Source organism: Pteropus vampyrus, unplaced genomic scaffold, assembly GCF_000151845.1.
Source record: "Pteropus vampyrus isolate Shadow unplaced genomic scaffold, Pvam_2.0 Scaffold180, whole genome shotgun sequence".
Classification (NCBI taxonomy): Eukaryota; Metazoa; Chordata; class Mammalia; order Chiroptera; family Pteropodidae; genus Pteropus; species Pteropus vampyrus.
In genome coordinates, this window is record NW_011888961.1 from 739202 (window position 1) to 761743 (window position 22542).

At 35.1% G+C, this 22542-nt stretch overlaps 1 protein-coding gene across 1 annotated transcript in view; it reads right to left on the minus strand.

Annotated features, from left to right (window-relative positions):
- MYO3A (myosin IIIA) overlaps positions 1 to 22542 on the minus strand; it is a 179249-nt gene that overhangs the window by 153942 nt on the left and 2765 nt on the right. The window contains exons 3-4 of the mRNA XM_011371026.2: positions 9030 to 9134; positions 8360 to 8459 (exon numbers count right to left, since the gene is read on the minus strand). Coding sequence (XP_011369328.1) covers positions 8360 to 8459; positions 9030 to 9134 — 205 coding nt within the window. The remainder of the gene's footprint in view (positions 1 to 8359; positions 8460 to 9029; positions 9135 to 22542) is intronic.

Here is a 22542-nt window from a genome sequence, read left to right on the forward strand (position 1 = left end):
GGAATTTTCACGCTATTTTTTAGAGCCCTGAAACAAGGCTTCCTGGGGCTGTCGATGTCTGTACAGAAACGCTGTTCCCTGTTGCATAAAGTCCTGTTTCTAGAGGGGAAAAAAAAGGTGCAGGCTTTATACTTCTGGTCAAGAGATCTCTTAGAGTCTTAGAGAGTTAGAAGAAACATCATATATGTGGTTTCCAATGTGGCTCAAACAGACCAGACCATTTCAGAGAACTTCATTTACTATCATCATACATGTAACTCTCCTCTGGGCAGTGCGCATCCATAAGAAACAAAACTGTCTAGAGTATTTAGAAAATGTCTTTGTCTCTCCCTTTCCACAATCCTCTTAAAAAAAAAAAAAAAATCTTTCTTCATTCACAGGTACTTGCAGAATAGAAAGGTCCAGGCAGGCTTGCTTGTACCATTATCGGCCCATTCCCCAGTCATGGCTGATTGGATTAAAAGGGCCATCTGAGCCAGCTGGTCCAACTGAGCTCCTTCTCCCACTCCCAAGTCCTTTTAACTTGGGATGCTAAAGGTTCAGGTCAATTAGTCATTGGCACTGAACCCGTAAGGTTATACAGACTGGGAAGGCTGAGGCTGCTGTTTTTGAAGAGCCTCAATGGGCAACGTGAGAACTCCAGAGGTCGGTCTGTAGACACTCAGAGAGAAGCAGAGGAGAGGTCCGATTCCTCCAGTGAGAGAGCGAGAAGCAGTAAGCAGTCATGGTTCTTGCCTTCCATCCTTCTGGCTCACTTTCAGCACCTTCAGTCCTGTTCTCATCTATGAGGTTGCCTTTTGTATCTTACTCTTTTTTTGGAGCTAGTTTGAGTTTCTTGTCCTTACATCTAAAAGACTCTTGACTAAGACATACGACATTATATATAATGTTGCACAACTTAACTCAACTTACTGTTCAGCTCAAGGAACATTTGAGCCCATAGCTGGAACCATAAAACTCTAAAGAGTCCATTTATTCATGGTTTTGCTTTATATAACAAAAAAATTACAAATGTCTTTACTTTCAGATAAGGTAAAGGTCATCTCCCAAAGCAGAAAAACAAATGCTGAGTAAAGTAATAATTTTGTGTATAGGTATGAAAATGCTAAAGCTCTGCTATATTTTAAAAATTGTTCTTTCCCCTATTTTTTCCAATATATTATCTCATTCTATAAAGCAGTAGCCCTCAAATTTTCAAAATTCATAATATTCAACCACCAAATATATATTTGTGATATATATCATCTTTAGATATACATCTTAACATCTTTAGTTTTCTGTGCTAAGTCTCCAACTCTATTCCATAGTGCAAAAAAAAATTTAATATAATTTCAACCTTAGAAAAAATTGACAAGTACAAATAATTTTTTGCCGAAACCATTTGGGAATAAGCGGGCTACACGATGCCCCTTTGCCCCCAAATGCTTTAGTGTGTAATTGCTACAAACAAGGACATTCCCCTAAATACCTACAATACAACTAACAATTCAGAAAAGTTAACACTAATACATTTCTACCATTTAATCTATAGACCCAATTTAAATTTCAGCAATTGTCTCAAATATGTCCTTACAACAAAAGGATCCAATCCAAGACCATGTGTTGCATTTACCTGTCATGTCTCTTGAGCCTCTTCCAATCTGGAGGCATTCCTTAATCTCTCCTTGAATTTGATGACCTTGACATTTTTTAAGATTTAAGGCCAGCTATTTTGTAGGATGTTCCGAAATTTGGATTAGTCAGATATTCTCTCATGATTTTATTTTTGGCAGGAATATCATGGCAATGATACCAAGGTCTTCTCATTACATCCTATCGGGTGCTCTGTGATTTTCAGTTGTCCCTTTACTAGTTTTGTCCACTTTGATCACTTGATTAAGTTTGTGTCTGCCAGGCTTCTGCCCTTTAAAGTTTCTTTTCTTCTTTTATAATTAAGTATTTTGTGGAGAGCCATTTTGAGACTATGTATATATTCAATGTCTAATAAAAGCTTAACCCACTAGTTTAGCATCCATTGAAGTTCTTGGATGAGTTATTACTATGATGGTTGCCAAATGAAAAAAATTTTAACTTTATTATTCCTTCTATATTTATTAGTTGGCATTCTTCTGTATAGAAAAGCTTTCACTTCTTTCCATTCATTTACATCCAATTACGAATGTAAGTATGCAAGTGTGGATTAATGGATTTCTATTTTATTCGATGGGTTACCACCATTACCATCATTATTATCATTGTTTTGAAGCTCATATTGTCCCAGATTTGGTCAGTGAGAATAGCTTCCATTTGGCTTCTGTATCCTTTGGATATGTCTCCTCATTCTTTGAGGATTTCTTCACTTTTTGGCACATTAATTTGTAGACTTATCTTATATACTCCTAAAAATCAGCCTTTCTCCAAGAATCTTTGTTTCCCCTTAGGTGAGATTTGTATATAAAAAACAAGAGTCAGGCGCTTGATGTGCTTGCTGTTGGGGCATCAATGCCTGTAAGCCCCCTTAGTGGAAATAGCTAAGAGCTAAGTAACATGTATGCACACAAACATACACGTGACATTACATTTATTTTTATATCTGTGTGTGTGTATATGTATATGTATATATATATATATAACCTCCAATTCCAGTCCAACAACATTGGGTTTAGTTTTCTCCCTTTCCATATGTCATTCTTTTCTCTAACAGTAAGAAATTTGTTTCCATTGTCCTCATTATTTTTCCCGATTGTATTAAGTCTCCTTTATGTAACCAATCTCGTCTCCATCTTGATCCCTAAGCAGATGCCATTCTTACCTAACTCAGTTTTTGACAACCTGACTGGGGTCACCATCACCCTACCCCCTCCGGCCCCCGCCAGATGAATGCTTTCCTTGTCCCATGTGGGGACTCAACCAACACCCCATGCCAAGCCCTCATTACGACCACCCTCCCAGCATGAATGTCTTCCTTATCCGTTTCAGGCCCAAACCACAGTGCTGTACTCCACACTCCCATGCTAGCTCGGCCCCACCTAAAGGCTTTTGTTCTGAATTATCTGAAAGAATAAAAAGAAGGTCATAGTTTTTAAGTTCATGTGTAACTGCCTCACTTGATGCTAAAAAGTAGGTTTTAACAAATAAATCACAACTTCTCTTTGACCTATATTACTCATTGGAGATTTGGTCTAAAACTGGGCATGTGGGTAATAAGAGATTTAAAGCCATAAGATATTCTGTCATAAGAATGATGTCTAAATAGATCACAAGAAGTACATTCTGTATTTTTGTATTGAGATGTTAACTATCCTATTAGAAATAAAGTTCCCCAGAGAGAAATCCAGAGAAATGAGAACTGAAAACTGCCCTTCAAATTTAGTCTCTTTCACTTCTCTGTTCCAGGACTGCTTTTTCAGACATTAGTTGACTTGCCTAAGGGGTTTTTCTCCGGGAAGATCATATTATTTATTGATTGATCACACACACCAGTGACTGCTAATGTATTTCATTAATAATGTTTATAAGCTCACCTGTCTTTTTACTCACTGAGGTGTCTGGTGGTTTTCTGTAAAAGAATATTCCACATAGCAAAAAAACAAAAAGGTTTTAAAAAGATTTTCTTAACTAATATTACCAAACTGAATCTTACTTTTAATGTAATTAAGTAGCTTGATACTTAAAGTAATACTAAATGTACTCTAGCAAAGTGCTATTTTTTTTTAAACAGAAAGAGGCACGAATATTTTAGGAACTCAGATTTTCCTCATTTAGCAACTAATAAAGTATTTATTTATTTATTTACTATGTGTACAGCACTGAGCTAGAGGCCATATGAGAATATAATTTCCTGATAACAGTAATAGCTCAGGTTTTTTAAAATCATAAAATGTCGATAATTTTACTAATTAGTTTACCTGTCTCATCTCATTTACTCTTCATGGCAATCAACTGTATGAGGCAGAGACTGTTCTTTTTTTTTATATTTGTAGATAAGCAGATTAATGTCCTTGGAGATTTTAAGTGACTTTCTCAAGGTCACAAAATGTATAGAAAATGCCTCTCATTCGTTCATTCATTCATTCATTCATTCAAGAGTATTTATTGAAAGCACTTTCAATGTGCCAATACCATGCAAAGTGAAAGACTAGAAAGAGACCCTGTCATCATGAAGCATATAGCTCAGCATAAGGTGTCCAATTAAACATGATTACAGTCAAATGTGACAACTGGTTGGTTAAACTAAGTATAGGGTATTGGGGAGGCACTCAGCCAGGCAAAAAGAAGTCAGCTGGGTACGTGGGTGAGAGGAGGTTTCTATGCAGGGAGAGCATCACGTTTGTAACTGGTCACAAAATTTAATGACACTATAGTTAGATAGGCAGAGAAATTATAATTTCTTCATTTCACCTATGATTTTTATGGTCTATCGTTGTGTCCCTCCTGCCTAGCCAGAAGGGGGATGTAAAGCTTAGTCGGATCCATTAAATCTATAAGTCCTTTTAGATGGAGTTCAGTCTCTTTTGGATAAAAGTGCTTGCTCTGTCTTTTAGATGGTATCCTCCTCCTTCTTCTCTCCTGAAGATGGTACTGTTTGTACAGGACAAGGGATGGCTTATAAGACCTTGTGGCAGAAAGAAGAGAGTGTTGGGTCTCTGGTCTCTGGGGCCATGCGCCTTCATCTGCCTGGCTGCCAGGGGCCCTGCTGGCTTCCCGTGCTAGCATCTGCATTCCGTGGGCTTGGGGTCTGTTCTCATGTAGTTGTCCTGGCAGATGAAGGCTCAGTTTGGCTTCACCTGGAGCTGAAAACACTGAGGTCTGGCTGTGACTCCTACTCAGACCTGGCCCAGGTGATCTGTTCTCTGTCTTACTTCCTTTCCTGAACAACACCTTTTTGAAGCTCCCCACCTAGATCCTTGGGTACTTTGGGCTTTCTGAAAACTAAGGGCAAAGGTTTGAAGAAGCTCAGCTTGAGTCCTTCCTCTACCTAATCACCTATATTTCAGGTGACAACGATGTGGCCCAACCTGGCCTGGACTGCGGCAGACTGTACAGTGGCCTCCTCTGGAACACTGCGTGACAGTGGTGGGAAGTGTGAAGGTAAAAGCTTCTTTCTGCCCTTGTTGTTATCTTCACTTTTTATAAGCTCACTTCATTTCTCCTGCCTCTTTCTCTGTATCATCTTCCCACAATTACCCTAGAGTTGGAAAGTGTTTCCCTCTTGTTTCTGTTCTCTCTACAGTGTGTCCCTGGAAATTCTCTCTCCATATGCTAAAGAAAAGACAGAGCAATTTAGACAGACCTCTTCAAGAGATAGCCCGGGTCTTGCTACAAAGTCCTATTTTTGAATGTTAAAAACTAGATATTACTTGAGTCATTTTCCTGCATTCCTTCTAGAACAAACCTTAATCTCCCTCCAGACAGAGAGATGCCTCTGGCAGACTGGGGTGAAGATCATATTCTTGGATAGGCAAAAGAGGAAAGCGTGTTAATAAATTTTGAAGTACTCTCGAAAGTACATTGACGTACTCAATTTTTCAAGGCTATCATAGAACTCAATTACATGGCCAGAGCCCTGACTAAGAAAGAGTGTGGTACGTTTAAGGAACTGAAAGAAGTTGACCTGGTTCTTAGAAAACAGGAGAGAGGGTACCCGATGAGCACCAAGGAGTATAAACAGAGTATCAATCATTAAGTGCTTACTCTGTGCCAGCACAGTGGAAAGCCCTTCCCAAGGGCCAGACAAAGCCATTGAACAGAATATTCAGCAAGAGAATGAGTGGCAGGATCAGAAGTAATTTCTAAAAGGGTCCCTCTGGCAGCCGTGTGGAGAATGAACTGGAAAGAAGGGAGTGGGATTGGACGTGCGGAGTTCAGGGAAGTGTAACTACAGGAGCCCGGGTCACAGATGATGGCTAGGACTGGAGAGGAGCAATAAAGATGGAGTCTGAGGAAATTTAATAGAGAGACAGAGCTCTGTGACTGACTGTAGATGTGGGACGTGAAGACAAAGGAAGACTCGAGGACGAACCTAAGATTTCTGGCTTGAGCAATAAAGTAGATACCTGTGAATTTTTCTAAGACAAGAAACTCTTGATAGGAAGCAGATTACTCGGATGGATGAGGTGGTGGAGTTCCGTTCTGGACATTTTTGAGAACTGGCAGGCGTCCCAATACAGATCTTCAGTATCCAATAATGAGCTTACCGTCTATTTTAGGAAGTGAGAAATTCAAATAACATGCATTCTAAAACCTTTACCCCCAACTGTAGCCTTCCCTGAATATCTGATTTAAATAAAAAATGAAGACATTGATTTTCAGTTTGATTCTGCAATTTGTGGCTTACCATATCTTATTCCTTTTGCCCTTTAGAAGATTCACTATGCATGCATCTCCATCCTCAGGTTTCAATTCATATGAAAACCTACAAATCATTTTAGGTGAACTGGATCCATGTCCTCTTACCATGGAGAATGGAAATATAAGCATTATCTTATATGCGAAAAATAGTATTTTAGTATCAGATACTAGGAACACATTTAATAGGCAGCTGGACCTCTTTTCTAATTGATGCCGAAACTTAAGGCTTTAAGTCAATTAATCTAAAACCAGAGCTCTCATTTTGTCAGCTTTTTAACTTATGACTACTTTATAAAGATACATAAAAGGCCATCTTCTTTATCATTTAGGTATATTTTTTAATCTAGGTAATTTCAGAGGGTATCCCAGAAAGATCCATTTCTCAAAGCTACTGGTTTATCAAGTTTGTCTTTCATAACTGAGAAGATGTATACTTACACTTGTTTCGACAATTTTTATCTAGCCATTTTTTTAGAGCAACAGAATGATAAGATTTCCAGTTAAATATTAAGTCTCCATTTGGGTCTGTTAGAACGGAGCCAAATTATTTTCTAAGGAGAGTCAGGGCCCTGCTTATAGAACAGCATTTATTGTTGTTTTTTTAAATTTCAGGCACAAGTTCTTATTAGTATTAGGATTGTTTAAACACACAGCTTTGAACTCAACTGGCAAAACAGACTGCCTGTTTCCCAGCTTTTAATCAGGAATTCACTGTCACACTCAAAGCTGCTCCACAGTTTTCAAAAGCTCAGCTGAGAAAAAAATGGCACATGCATGGCTGTTTGAAAGATATGCTATTCATCTACTTCTCTTTAGATACTCTGAAATTCATCCCTGGATTAAGCCAGATCTCTAGAGAGCTACCTCCTTGGATATTAAAACAATTAATTTCTAAAGTTAATCAATGAACTTCCCGAAGTGTCAGTTTCCAAAATGTAAAATGAAGGTTCATTCATTCAACGATCACTTATTGAACTACAAATATCCAAAGCCTTAAGTCAACGAAATTTAATAAGACATAGTCCCACTACTCGAAGACCCTGCCTCTCTCTTTCTAAGTATCTTTTTCTATCTATAAAGACCAGAAAGATAATTATAATTCTATGTGATAAATACAAAAATGGAGAACTATACTGAATACAGACACCAGAGCACAGGGGAAGGGAAGAGGAAGAATGACTGACTGATACTGAGATGTCCTAGAATAAAGTTGCCCACTCTTACAGGATGAGGGTTTTAGCAGAGATCAAATGAGAGGAGGGGTGAGAGAGCACTGTCAAATCCGGTAAATACCTGCCCAGATGAAGAATAAAGGTATCAGCGAGGGTGCCCTTGGCTATGACACAGTAACTCCAAATCGGCTTATTAGTAAACATGGAAATTTATTATCTCATATGACAAAAAGTCCAGAGATAAGGCAGGCTCCAAAGTTGGTGGATCCAGTGGCTTGATTATGTCATCAAGGACCCTCGCTCTTCCCGTCCTCAGCTCTGCCTTTCTCAGGATTGGCTTTCCACTTGGGATAAAACACCTCAGGACAGAATGAGGTGGCTGCGGCAGGTTCGAGGCATCGCAATAAGACACAGAGTGTTCCCAGAAAGAAAGACACCATCTTTCCCTGAGACTTCTTCTTAAGAGGAAAGAAATTTCCTAGAGTCCTTTGAAAGTTTCTCCTCATATCTCAAATCCTGGGTTTGGCACATGCCAATTCATAAAGCAATCACAAAGAAGGGTTATTGGATTTTAGGCTGAGGGTAGTCCTTTGAGGTGCCATCTACTTTAGAGAATCACCACACATGTTGCTACAATGGTGTTATGGGCACAACCTTAAAAGAAGTCACTCTTTCTTCTGGGAATCTCTCATTTGCCTATTAAAAAAAAAAAAAATCTCTGCACTTTTTAACCTCAAGGAAATATTGTTTTTTTCCTCTACTTTCAATGCCTAGAAAGAAATCTTGATGGAAATGATCAAGTCATATCATACTACTCATTTTGCAGCCCAAACTCGGGCATTTCGAGGAAAACTTACCAAAATCTACGAGTTTAACTCCGCCTTCTGTGGTCAACAAAATGTTATTTCCTTTTATATCACGATGGATAGTTTTGTTGTTATGCAAATGCTGCAGACCCTAGAAGATGGGAAATATATAATGACTTTTAAAGAAAGCATCAAGCAAAAAAAATAATAACATTTTTCAGATGGATGCATTTGTGCAAAATCAGTAGGGAACACATGTTAAATTAACATTCAGACATTCTTAAATGTTTTATATTGAATAGTCAGATCAAAGTATATCATTTCCACTTTGAACTATATAAAAATTCCTAAAACCAGAGCATATCCTTAGCTCTTATTAAATATTGTATTAAAATGGGTTGATCGCAATAGAAGAAAACATTCCATATTCTTATTTTAAATAATGGAAAGTAAAAACCTATTAGTAAAAAATACATAATATCTGCCTTCATCATAATCACAATCTCAGAAATACATTTATGAGATCAGAACTCAGGGTTCTGTTGACAAAAAGAAGGTAGATTTCCAATGGAAAAAAGGAATTAGCTATGCTAAACATTTTGAATTTTGCATATACTCTTGCATTAATAAATACTAATGTAGCGATATTTTTCTAAAAATAAGATCTATATTTTTAAACTAGAACTGCCTCATAATTAATGCACAATTTAAATTGCCTTACCATTAGTGCTTCATGTAAAATATAGGCAATTATGAGCTCATTCATTCTTTTACCCCTTTTCAGAAATCCTTTCACAAGATCTGTCACCGATCCTCCATTGCATAGCTATAAAAGAGTATTTCAAGATTGATATTAAAATGGATATAACGTTTTAAGTACCTGCTATAAAAGATTTCCCCAAAACATTTTTTAAAATTGTTCAATTTTTTTTGCTTCAAATGATTATTCCCATCCTCTTTCTGGTTTCATAAATAAAATGAATATATAAACTTGTACTACTATACAATTACTTATCGGAATAAAGTTTTCACATGAATTAATTTTTAGAAGAGAATTGGGAGAAGCACTAGGCTTGATTTTTAAATTCAAGAATAAGAATCATGATTCTACAAACCAGTCCCAAATTATAAGATCTGGGGCTTAAAAACATTATTGGTTTCTGACAGTTTTATTAATAGTGCAATAGATTCTATGATTTCAATATGTGGCTATACACTATTTTATATATGCATTAACTTTAAAATATGCCTCCTTCCTGGCAAAATTTCAGAGCATGTTAAAGTAGTATTAAAAACATCACATTAAAAAAACTTTTAAATATCACGTGTTTTAAGCTCTTTGGCTTTTTCCCTCCCCACCCCCAAACATAGGAATGTAAACGGAAAAGCCAGCGGGAGGGGAACTGGTAGGAGAATTCTTCGCATTCGGGTTCTCCAATGTTAGGCAACATGAAATGCCACCAAAAAACTCTCAAAGGAGCTGCAAATTTTCAGAACCTAGAAACAACTGACACTAGCAGTTGGCAATAACTAGGCAAATGGCCCTAGACATAAAGAAAATTTTGACCCCATGAACATTGGATCCCTTAACCTGATCCATTGGCCTTCGCCTTCAGCCTGCCTCTCCCCTGGGGGTTCTTGTCCGTGCATTCCTCACCATGACCCATACCCACCAGCTCCTGGGAACTCAGCGTCTCAATTTCCCTAACTCTACTAACCTAAATGGAGGCAGAGAAAGGAGGTGAGAAGAAGTATGTTGCTAGCATCTAAGTCTGAAATACTAAACACATTTTCTCACAAACTTTTTCTATCATGGTAATTAGGTTTCATTGGACACCTGAACACGTCCCACACATTATGAATTAGATAGTAATAGCTAAGGTGTGCTGAGCATATACTTTGTGCCAGGTACTTTTCCAATCCATTTATAAGTATTATCTCTATACCTCACCATGTTCTGAAGTAGGGATTATTATCAACTCCATATTAAAGATTGGGAAACTGGGGCACAAAATGGTAGAGTAACTGCTCCCAAATCACACAGTACTGACAGAGCTGGGATATGAACTCAGTCTGATACTAAAGTTGAGCTTCACACTTAACTATGATACTTCATGGAACCCCAATACAACGACACTGTATGATCACACTTAACCATGATATTTCATATCCCACGATAGGTTTTCAGGCTAGCTGGTCCATCTAACCCTAACCATCATGTAAGATATTGTTCTTATCACAGCGTATTTTAAAATCTAAACACGAACTTACAAATGAACATTTAGATACAACCCCATTCATAACTGATGTGTTTTCTACATGCAAAGAAATTTTCTTTCAGCTTACACAGGAGCATGTGGAGCCCTAACATTCCAAAATCTGCATTTTCTTCTGTATCGAGAAAGTGGAAACCCTTTAACTGTATAAACAGAAGAGTGTCCTGGCAGCAGAAAACAGTGTCACACTGCTTTTACTGTGGCTCAGCATAATCAGTTTATAGAATTCCTTAAAAAGCTCCTTTAATTTGCAAGGGACTTATTTAAAATAAACAAGTTCTAGGATCAGTTTTAAAATGTCTAAAAATCATTGCAAGGAGACTAAATGTCTTCTCTTAGTTCTCCGAAGTGTACCCCATCTGTAGCTGCAACTTCTCTGGTTGACTATTATATAAATGCAACAGTAAACAGCTAGAATGTCACAGGGGGAATAAAGGAACCTTAACGAATGTGTGGAAAATTAAATTAAGAAGTGAAATATAAGGACTAATGCAATCATTCAATTTGAACTAAGCAGTTCCAATTTTACTTTCTAGTATCAATTTTTACTTAAAATGGTTATTCTTTTCATCTAGAAAAATGTAGAGTATGGAATTCTTTATAATATATACTTTACTTTTTTAAAGTAAGGTATATTGAAGTATATTTTACCTTTAACAAAATTCACTCAATTTAGCATAGAATTCTTGAGTTTTGACAGATGTTTTAGTCATGTAACCACTACCACAATCAGATACAAAACAAATCCATCACATAAAAATCTCGTCTCACTTCTCTTTATAGTGAAGCCCCAACCCTAGTTCCTGGCAACCACTAATTAATTCTTTGTCCTTACAGATTTTGTCAAAGAAATTGAATCATAAGGTGTGTAGACCATTAAGTCTGGCTTCTCTGACTTAGCGCAATGAACCTAAGGTTCAGCTATGTTATTGCATATTCCTTTAATACCATTTTAATTCTGTGTATGCCTTTTTCAGTGCTGAGTATTCCATTCAATAAATTAACCATTGTTTGTTTATTCATTCACTAATTGAAAGACATTTGAGTTATTTCTAGTTTGGGGCAATTATGAGTAAAACTACTAAACATTCATAGGTTTTTATGAGAATATAATTTTCATTTCTCTTGGTTAAATACCTAAGAGAGGGAATTGCTGGGTCCAATGGGTCATATGTTTGACCTTCTAAGCAACTGCCATTTCAAAGAAATATTTGCCTAATCCAAGGTCACAAAATTTTTCTTTTATATGTTCTTCAGGAAGTTTACAGTTTTAGGTTTTACATATAGGGAGGTCGATAATCCATTTCGAGTTAATTTTTGTACATGCTGTGAGGTATAGATTGCATGTAAATGTCCAAAACTGTTACAGTATACTTTCGTATTCGTCAAAAGTGTCCAAGAAACTCTGGATTGAGTTTAAAATCTCGCTGCTAAGAATAGGGGACCCTTAAGTATATATTATTAAGTGAAGAAGGCAATCTGAAAAAGCTACATACTGTATGATTCCAACTCTATGACATTCTAGAAAAACTATGGAGATAGTAAAAGATCAATCATTAATAGGGGTCCAGGGAAAAGGAAAAGAGGGATGACTAGATAGAACATAGAGGAGTTTTAGGGCAGTGAAACATGTCTATGATACTTTAATGGTGAATACAGATCATTACATATTTGTTAAAATCTATAAAATGTAGAACACCATGAGTATATTCTAACGTTAATCATGGACTTTGGGTGATAATGATGTATTGTTATTGGTCATCAATACAACAAATGTGCCACACTTATGCAAGATGTTAGTAATAGGGAAAACTGGGGAGGGGGAGGGGATTCAATGGCAATGCTCTGTACTTTCTGTTCAATTTTTCTGCAAATTTAAAACTGTTTAAAATAAAGTCTATTATTTTTTTTTAAATCTAGCTTTCAAAATCAAGAATGTGCAAAAAGATCTTAAAATAATAATAAATAAGCATACAAAATGAATTTACGTTATAACAGACCCCTCCCATAGTGTCTTCTCGGTAACTATCTGAATTATTCTACTTATGGTTGCATTTTATATCCAGTATACTTTAACACAGTGAGGTACTAACACAGAAAATATTCTTGATGTACATAAATTTTCATTGTAATAGTATTTCTGGTTAAGAAAATATTTTTAGAAGAATCATTATTTATTTATTCCTTTACATTGGACAAATATTTACTGCATTGTTACTACGTGTAAAGCACTTGGATAGGCACTAAAATGAATCAAAGATGACTAGGACAGCTTCTGTCCTCAAAAGGCTTAAAAATACAGTCAATACAATCACAACAATAGTTTTCAAACGGGGATGATTTTGCCCCAAGGGGACACTTGGCAATGTTTGGAGATATTTTTGATTGTCAGGACTAGGGAGCTGCTGCTGACAGCTAGAGGTCATGGGTGTTGCTAAATATCCAACATGGCACTGGACAATCTGCCAACAAAAAATCATCCAGGCCAAAAGGTCAACAATGCCAAAGCTGAAAAAACCCTGAAGTAGAGATTAAAAAACAATTATCTAGGTTGTACGTTGTCTCAAATTATAATTAGTGGATAAAATAACTATGAGCAATAGTTACTGTAGAATTTCACAGACAGCCAATAACATCAAGTTGGAAGGGAAAAAAGAAAAGGTTTTAAAGACAGGATAGAATCTGCCCTCATATGCTAACGACAGTTTTATCCAGGTTGTCCTGATATATTCACTTTGGTTATAGTATCTTGTATGATAAAACAATACACCTTTGCAAGGAAGAAAGGGTAAATTCAAATTTATCAACTTTTTCCTTAATGTTCATTGTTTTTTCTTTTTTGGTCATACTCAGAAACAATGCTTTTCTCTAAGCTAATAAAAATGTTTTCATGTTTTTATGATTTTCTCTGTTTTGATATATTTTGGTCTTTAATTCAGTTTTTTTGACCTGTGTAATATTTATTTTATTGCAAACAGATAGTCTGCTACCATATGAGATGTCACCATTGGTATTTACTAAATTCCAGTGAATACTGGGGCCTTACAATTATTCACTTTCTCTGGTCTATCTGTTCTTGTCTGGTGTCAAATTGTTCTAAATTCTGTAGCTTTAGAATTGGTTTATCAGGTAAAAGAAGTTATTTTTCATTATCTTCCTCAAATGGCTAGGCTCTTCTTGCACATTTACTCTCCTAGATAAGAAATGAGGAAAGGTATGATAACATTGTCTCATCAAATAAAGAATATCGATAAAAAGATAGGATTCATAAAAAAGAACCAAATGAAAATTCTGGAGTTGAAAAGTAGAATAATGTAAATGAAAAATTCACTGGAAGAACTCCATAGTAGATTTGAACTGGCAGAAGAGAGTCCACAAACTTGAAGCTAGATAGATATTATGAAATATGAGAAGAGAAAAGAAAGAATATCTTCATTATATGAAGAGTCGAAGAGAGATGTATGCATACCAACACATATGTAATAGGAGTATCAGAATAGAGGAAAGAGAATATGGAGCAGAAATAAACCTTTGAAGAAATAGTAGCTGAAACTTCCAAAATTTAATGAAAATATAAATCTATATATCCAAGCAGCTCAATTAACTCAAGGAGGACAGACACGAAGAGATTCACAGCCAGTCACATAAATAAAAATGTCTAAAGTCTAAGATAAAAAGAAAATATTGAAAGTAGCAGAAGAAAAATGAATTGTCATATACAAGAGAATCTTAATAAGATTAACTGTTGACTTCTCATCGGAAGCAATAGAGGCCAAAAAGAAGAATGACATATTCAAATTGCCAAAGAAAAAAAACTCACCATAAGAATCTTACATACAGCAAAACTATCTTTCAAAAATGAAGAAGAAATACATTTTTAGATAAACAAAACTAAGAGAATTTGTTGCTACCAGACCCACCTTATAAGAAATAATAAAGGAAGTATTTCAGGATGAAAGCAAGTGATCACAGAATGTGCTTTGAATCCAAATGAGAAAATAAAGAGTACCAGTAGAAGTAATTGTTTGATTATAAAAGATAATGTCAATGCATATTTTTATTAACTGATTTAAAAAACAATTGTATAAAACAACATGTACTTATTGCTTGTTGGGCCTCCAGTATACAGAAATGCAAAATATTTTAAAATAACAGCACAAAAGAAATAGATTGGAGCTAGGCTATATTGAAATAATGATATCCGATGGTAACTGAAATTCATAAGGATAAATGAAAAGAACTAGAAATGTTAAATAAGAAAGTTATTATAAGAAACTCAATAATTATATGCTTGCTCTCCTCTCAGCTTTTTCAAAGTATACAAAATTGTATACAGTAATTATAAATATGTATTGTATCATTTATTCATGAAATATGAATAACAACAAAGCACATAAAGGAGAAAGATAGAATAGATTTATACAGGAATAATAATTTTAGATGTCTCTGAAATTAAGTTAGTATAAGTATTTGATAGAATTCACTGATGAAGCCACTCGGCCTGGTATTTTGTGGGAAGGGTTTTAATTATAAATTAAGTTTCTTTTATTAATATAAAGCTATTTATGTTTTTTATTTCTTCTCATATCAGTTTTGTAAAGTTTGTGTCTTTCAAGAAAGACACAAGACACTAAAACGCCAACTTTATTAATATAAATTTCTTCATGTATTTCATTATATCATTAATAGTTGTAGATTCAACTGTGATTTTCCCTATTTGATGCATAATATTAGTAATTTCTATTTTATCATATTTTCTATATCTGTTTAGAGATTATAAAACTTATCATTGAATTTTTCAAAGAACCAACTTTTGCTTTCATTTTCTCTATTGTTTTTGTTCATTTTCTATTTAATTGGTTTTTATCTTTATTATTTTTTTCAACTCACGTTGGGTTTAATTTGCTTTGACTTTATTGGCATCTAAAGGCAAAAAATTAGAGTGACATTTTTATACCTTACACTAATTCTAATAATCATCTGTCACTGTGCAAATTTATCATGATATTGATTAGATTCCCCTTCACTTTTTTCACACACTCCCCTCTGGCAACCATCCCTTTGGTCTCGGTATCTATGAGTCTGTTTTTATTTTGTTCTGTTTGTTCATTTGTTTGTTTGTTTGTTTTTTAGATTCTACATATGAATGAAACCAAATGGTGTTTGTCTTTGTCCGACTTATCTCACTTAGCATAGCACCCTCTAGGTCCATCCATGTTGTCACTAACGGCAAGATTTCATTCTTTTTATCGCTGTGTAATAGTCCATTGTGTGTGTGTATATATACATGTACATATATACACACCACATCTTTTTTATCCATTCATCTATTAATGGGCACCTAGGTTGCCTCCATATCTTGGCTATCGTAAATAATGCTGCAATGAATATGGGATGCATATATCTTTTTATTTTCTTAGGATAAATACCCAAAGTGGAATCGCTGAGACATGTGGTAAATCTATTTTTAGTTTTTTGAGGATTCTCCATACTGTTTTCTACAATGGCTACACTAATTTGCAGTCCTACCAACCGTGCACAAGGGCTCCCTTTTCTCCACATCCTCACCAGCACATGTTTATTTAGTTTCAAATTGTTTTTCTCCACCATTAGACTGTAAGCTACATGATGACAGAGTTGGTCTTATTCTCTACTGAATGCCAAAGACCTATCAAAATGCCTGGGCCAGGTAAGAGTCAATATCTATAGAATAAATAAATGACTACATAGACGATCTCAAGTTCTGTACACTTATGTATGCATACACACACACACACACACACAAAATGACAGAAGGCCATCTTTTTACATGGTATGCAAGGTACTTCTTCAAAGTGTGACTTGCTTGACTTCATTCAATAAAACATATTAATGTGCCAAATTCTGCATTCCAATAAAATACTGGTAAGATATTAATTAAAACTGGCACCATCATCTAATAGATGTTTGCTAATATGTAGTTTCAAAATAGGTAAAATTTTCACAATACTTTTCTAATACGTAAACTAGAAGCAGTATTTTTAAGGTATTATTGACATATAATATAATCGGCCCATTTAAGTATGCAGTTTGATGTAGTTTGGTAATTGTATACAATCATGTTACCAGTAAATCAAGATATAAAACAATTCCCTTACCCTAAAATGCTTCACAATTCTTGGGAAAAAACTATCAAACATTAGTAATGTAGTAATAAGGAATCTATGACCAAAATCTATGACAAAAATCTAATCTATGATTTAAAAAAGAAAATAACAGCAAGAAATACTTTAATATGTATGTTAAGAATATATCAATTTACCAAATGGCAAAACATCTCAAGTCATCTCATATTTTTCCCCTGAAGTAATGCCATAAACTTGCACTTATTCAGAAAGCAAATGTTTTTGCAAACACTGAATTACAATTAGGGAAGAAAGACATACAAGCCTTATGTACATTATTTATATACTTCCTGGATTAGGAAATACATTTAGACTGTTTTTCTATCTAGCCCTTTAAACAAAAAATAAAATGAAATGACTCTAGGTAATTGGCTGTTCTACTGCAAGTACACCAAATAACAGCCTTTAATATGAGAGCTGGGAGTGGTTGTTCCAGCCCTAAGAACAGGAAAGCAGTCATCCTGTCAGTCTGCCTCTCCACAGCAATTGTGCACAGCTAAAGGCAGGAAGGAACAATGCGTGCTATTAGAGCAACTCAGAAGCTTCCCTCTCCTGCCCTGCTTCCCCTGACCCCTCCCACATACACAAGCCTTCTGTGAACATGTTATCTTCTGTGTACATGTTATCTCCAGGGCAGTAACATGAAAGGGTTAATAGCTCAACAAATAGAAACCACTGGTTCATTTTCTATCATCCTGTTTCTTTTCCTTATGACAGGAGCACTAGATGTGAGTAGAAAAAAAACAGAATAACCATTAATGCATGACATATAAAAGTAGTACTTGTCTACGTAAACCACAATTACCTAAAATGTGTACTTGAGAGACTTTATGACTATTTACTGAATTTTCGTGCTTCCAAATACCACCTGTAATTTCCAGTCTTTGATCTCTTGAAAGGGATATAATTTCAAAGAGAAAATTTGCTATAATTGGAAAAGCAATGAGAGAAAGGTATGTCACTATTAAGAATGAACAAATCAGGACCAATTCAGATAAATGACAGAATGCCATCTGTAGCACCACCATGAAAGGAGCAATTATACCTAGACTGGGTTATGAGGGAAAGGATCTTTTAACAGAAAGATGTTCTAACTGAATTTTGGCTCCAATACGGCTGAGTGCACTATGCAAATAGCCCCTGAGAGAGAAGACTGGATTCCTTAAGAATTAAAATATAGCTGTTCATCCAGTCAAGAAGGGGAAAAGTGCAGTTAAGTCTCAGTTTTTCCCTTTGTGTTCACGAGTAGTAAATGCTTAATAACAGATATTTAACTCAATTTTGACTCTGTTTTTAGTCTCCTGGTTCAGGGATAAGCACATGCAGAAACCTAACCAACTCCCACCTTCCCATATTCCCCTCCATCCTTGCCTCTGACCCTCAGCCGTAGACATTAGGAGTTAAAGCACAAAACCAAAAGAGGTACAGGAATCCCCCTTAACGGTGGTTAAATTTTCCATGATTTCAGTTACCCGTGGTCAGCCACGGTCTGAAGATATTAAATGGAAAATTCCAGAAAGAAACAATTCCTGAGTTTTAAATTGCACACTATTCTGAGTAGTGTGATGAAGTCTCTTGCTGTCTCACTCCTCTAGCCAGAACATGAAGCATCCCTCTGTCCAGCTTATCCATGCTTTACATAAGTACAAAAAGATATTTTGAGAGAGAGAGAAGAGACCACATTCACATAACTTTTATTACAGCATATTGCTACATACAGTTCTATTTTATTGTTATTTTTGTTAATGTCTTACTATGCCTAATTTATAAATTAAACTTTATCATATGTATGTATGTATGTGTAGGAAAAAACATATTATATATAGAGTTCATTACCAGTCACGGTTTTAGGCTGGGGGTCTTGGAACATATATCTCATGGATAAGGGGGGTTCTACTAAGCAGGTCAGTCAAGAGATGTGATAGCAATAGGCAGAAATTAATATAAGTATGGTATTTTAAAATGAGGAAGAAGTAAAAAATTTTATTTCTCCCTTGATGCTTCTATCATTAGGAAAACCTAAAATGTTAAGTGACAATAAAAATCTCCACAGACCTACCATAAAAAAAGAAAAACTAGATCCCACAGCAGAAAATATTCTATTTCTTTTTATTATTAGGTAGTTTTCTTACAAGTGCATTCCTGGAACTTCAGGGGACTGACAATTAGTTCTCTTTTACTAAATCTGGGTAACATTTATATTCTGAAAATAAACATATAGAAAAGTTAGAAAGAAAGAATTCCCAAACAGAGCTTTGGATATTATTTATGCTCAGAAATTTATAGTATAACAAAATGAAGGAAAAATATAAGAAATTGAAAAATTGTATCAAAGTGAATGAAATAATTCAAAAATCACGACTAAATAATAGAGAAAACAGACCGCCCAGCAAGATCTGAGTAAACATTATTCTTAGGATTTCCATCTAAACGGAAATATAAATAAAATAATTTTTCACGGTGAAAAGTCACTGGGGCAGGAGTTTGTCTAAGTAGGTATAGTGCTCCCCACCTGCCAGGCTGATAATGAAGGGCATCACTGATCACTCAGCCCCTCCAGACACACTTTCTTTGCATAGATTCACATTAGAAGCCAAGCGTTAGTTAGTACGACTGGGTAACACCACAGCCTCCCTTTGGTCACTCTCTTGGTATCCTCATGCAAAATAATTCATTTGGGCTTTATTATGATAAAAGGTATAATTAGCAGTCATTTTGTAGAATAAAGTATTGATTCCACAAGCCAATTTTCTGAAAGTGCTTCTAAAGCAGCTCCTGAACAATTCATGTTTATAAATCAGGTAATTGCACATCTAGACACTTATGTGTATATGTAATTAGTCTGATTTACATATGCAAATCAATTATCTTATATACAGTTGGCCAACTTCTTGCTTTCTTTACATCTTTTTCCCTACTCTGTAAGTTCAGATAGATCAGCTGTCTGAAACAGCATTTTAATAAACTACCATTTCTTATTTTTTCTCAAGCTATTTAGGGATATTTCCAATACCTCTGCCGGTTAATAAAATATAAGAACAAAGCTCAAAGAAGTTGTTAAGTTTGTATTGGTTCATTATATCAGGAAGTTGCTTCACTTGTACTGGATGTTCCAAAACCATTTAAATCAATTTTTTTCTGCTCTCTCGAAGGAACATTTAACTATGGTTAGGAGTCTCTGACTCTCACCTAATTCCAAGTGATAATACTGAGAAGTGACAACATAATTAGAACAGAGATTTGATTGTCATTAAAGACAATGATTGATCTCATTTAGTATTTTTAAACTCTGAGCAGAGATTTACACCTTGTGTCCTTGTCCATTTAGCCCTATATTAGGCAAAATACCCAAATCTCCTTTCAAATGAGAATCTGCCAATGATTCTACATGGAAAAAAGTAAAGATGCAATTATTGAAAGTGCTTTGAAAGATAAAAATAAGAAATTTTATTCAAGATGGCATTAAGAATTTGCACAGCGTTACATTTCAAATATACAAACATGAACATGAAGTAAATTTAAAATTATCCATCAATTTAAGTTGAAATGGTTTAAATTCATAGTTTATATTCTATTACTTTAGTAATTAAGTTTAGATGAGAAAAAGTTTTGCTTGTTTTAATGTGTGATTTAATTAAAAATATAAAGCTATGTAAAACTTAATTGAAAAACAAAATAATTCTGAAATCATAATTTGCCTATTTCTATAAAAACAACTGGTTATTTAAAAATTTTTGCACTTCTATAAAATAATACACAGTTTCAGATTTTGAAAAGGTTCTTGAAAATACTATTTTACAATTCTGAAAGGCTCTGTGGTTCGATTAATTGTGGCAGATTAAACATTTATTTATTAAAAATTTATTTCCTCTCCCTCATGAATCTCCATTAAAATGCTAGTAAAGGAATAAAAAGTACAAATTACAAGAAAGAAGAGAACAGAAAAAGGAAGAGCAGTAGACAAGAGATTTTGACAAAATTTTTCAATATGGAAAGCAGATGACGGAGTGGTAACTGATTTGGCAATGCAGAGGAAGTTGCAAACTAAAGTGTTAGGTGAGCAGATTGGCTCAGACAGGGCTGGGTAACTGTAAAAATGGAGGAGTTGAGAGGAGAGAGACAGAGAAAAAGAAATCCTTTGGAAATCTCTAATCAAAAGACTTGACACCCCATTTATCCCATATTCTAATTCTCAGCTCCCAGAAACCTGCCTAAGCACTGCTCACACACACACACGATGAGGCAAGAGAATGATGGTTGTGATGCCCAGAGAAACTGAACTGAAGGGACTCAAGATGTGATGACATCAGTGCGGTGGATAATGAAGAGTAAGGCGCATACCACTCAGTACGTGATGTGTAAAACAGAAGTAAACTTGGAAAGAGGAGGCCAAGGGATCAAGGAAATAGTGGATTCTACCCAGGTGAACAGCAGAGAAATATTAGAGGTCAGATACATGGCAGACCTCCAGAATGGAGTAGGAGGGCACGGGGTTCCAGAAGTGCAAATAATAACTTCGTCAGAATTCATAGTATGAATTACTAAATAAAAGAGAAGAGATGCTCAGGCACACATTTCCAGGTATGGCAATCAACACGTCGAAAGCACAGACTTGCTCAGGTGAAGGGGTCACCACTAAACTGGGTTATCATTGCTCTACATTACAGGTCTTTTGGTTATACATGCTTTTTTTCAACCAAGTGAAGGTATTTATTTTGAAAAAGATAAAAATGATTAAGTCTATCTGATATTATATTAAGTTAAAAACAGGATAATTTCATATATAATATTGTCAATCATTTAAACATACAAAAAATGGATATATGTTAAATATTAAGAATGGTTCTTTTTATAGTTTGAAGTATTTTCTACAATGTTCATCCATTATCTCTAGACTCATTTAAAACCATAATAAAAAAATATAGTGCTAAGTAAGGAAACAATATCATTTATAATGTGCCACTGCAGGAAAACCCACAGAACATTCCTAAAGAACTAAAATAATCTCATCCTAATAAAATCACAACAAACACAATAAATATGTGTAGATACAGTGGTCTAATAAAGGTTTTACTAACCCTGATAACAACAACTTTTAAAAATTCCTAAAAATTTTATTAGAATTAATGATTACCTCCTTTGAATAATAATATGCAAAGAAAATGAGAAAAACCACATTTTTCTTGGACTGGCAGTCACTTTAGCGGGGCGCCTTCCAGTGCTCCTGCATTAGAGAGAATTGTCTAAACCACCTCTCAGGGCTTGAAAAGACAGAACCTACAGCTTTCTTTTGGCAATTTATTAAGTGTTCAACACCATTTCTACTGAGGTTTTTTCTCCCATAAATTTAAATACCTGGTTCTGTAATTTATGTCATTAGTATTCAATGAGGACAGGAAAAAAAAAAAAACCACAATTTACCATTTTTGTCTAATGAAGCCTCATTTACATTAATTTTCTCTTCTAGCCCAGCACCTGGCACAGAGCCTCAGTCACGTGTTAAACAAAATACACATGAATAAATAAACGTTATAATGAAATCCCTTTTAAGCTTGTTCTTCTGGAAGGAAAATAATCCTGGTTTCTTTAGTCTTTAATTGTGGAGATGTTTCCTTTCAATCTTTAATAACCTTTGTGTCTTTTCTTTAATTTCCAAAGTGTCTTAAGATAAGGAGGCCAGAACTGGGAACAACATTCTACTGAGGACATGACCAGTCAGGAATGCAGTAGAACCGCTTTATGGGATCGATGTCACATAAATGTTGTCATTCCAAGTCCACATTGCAAATTTCTA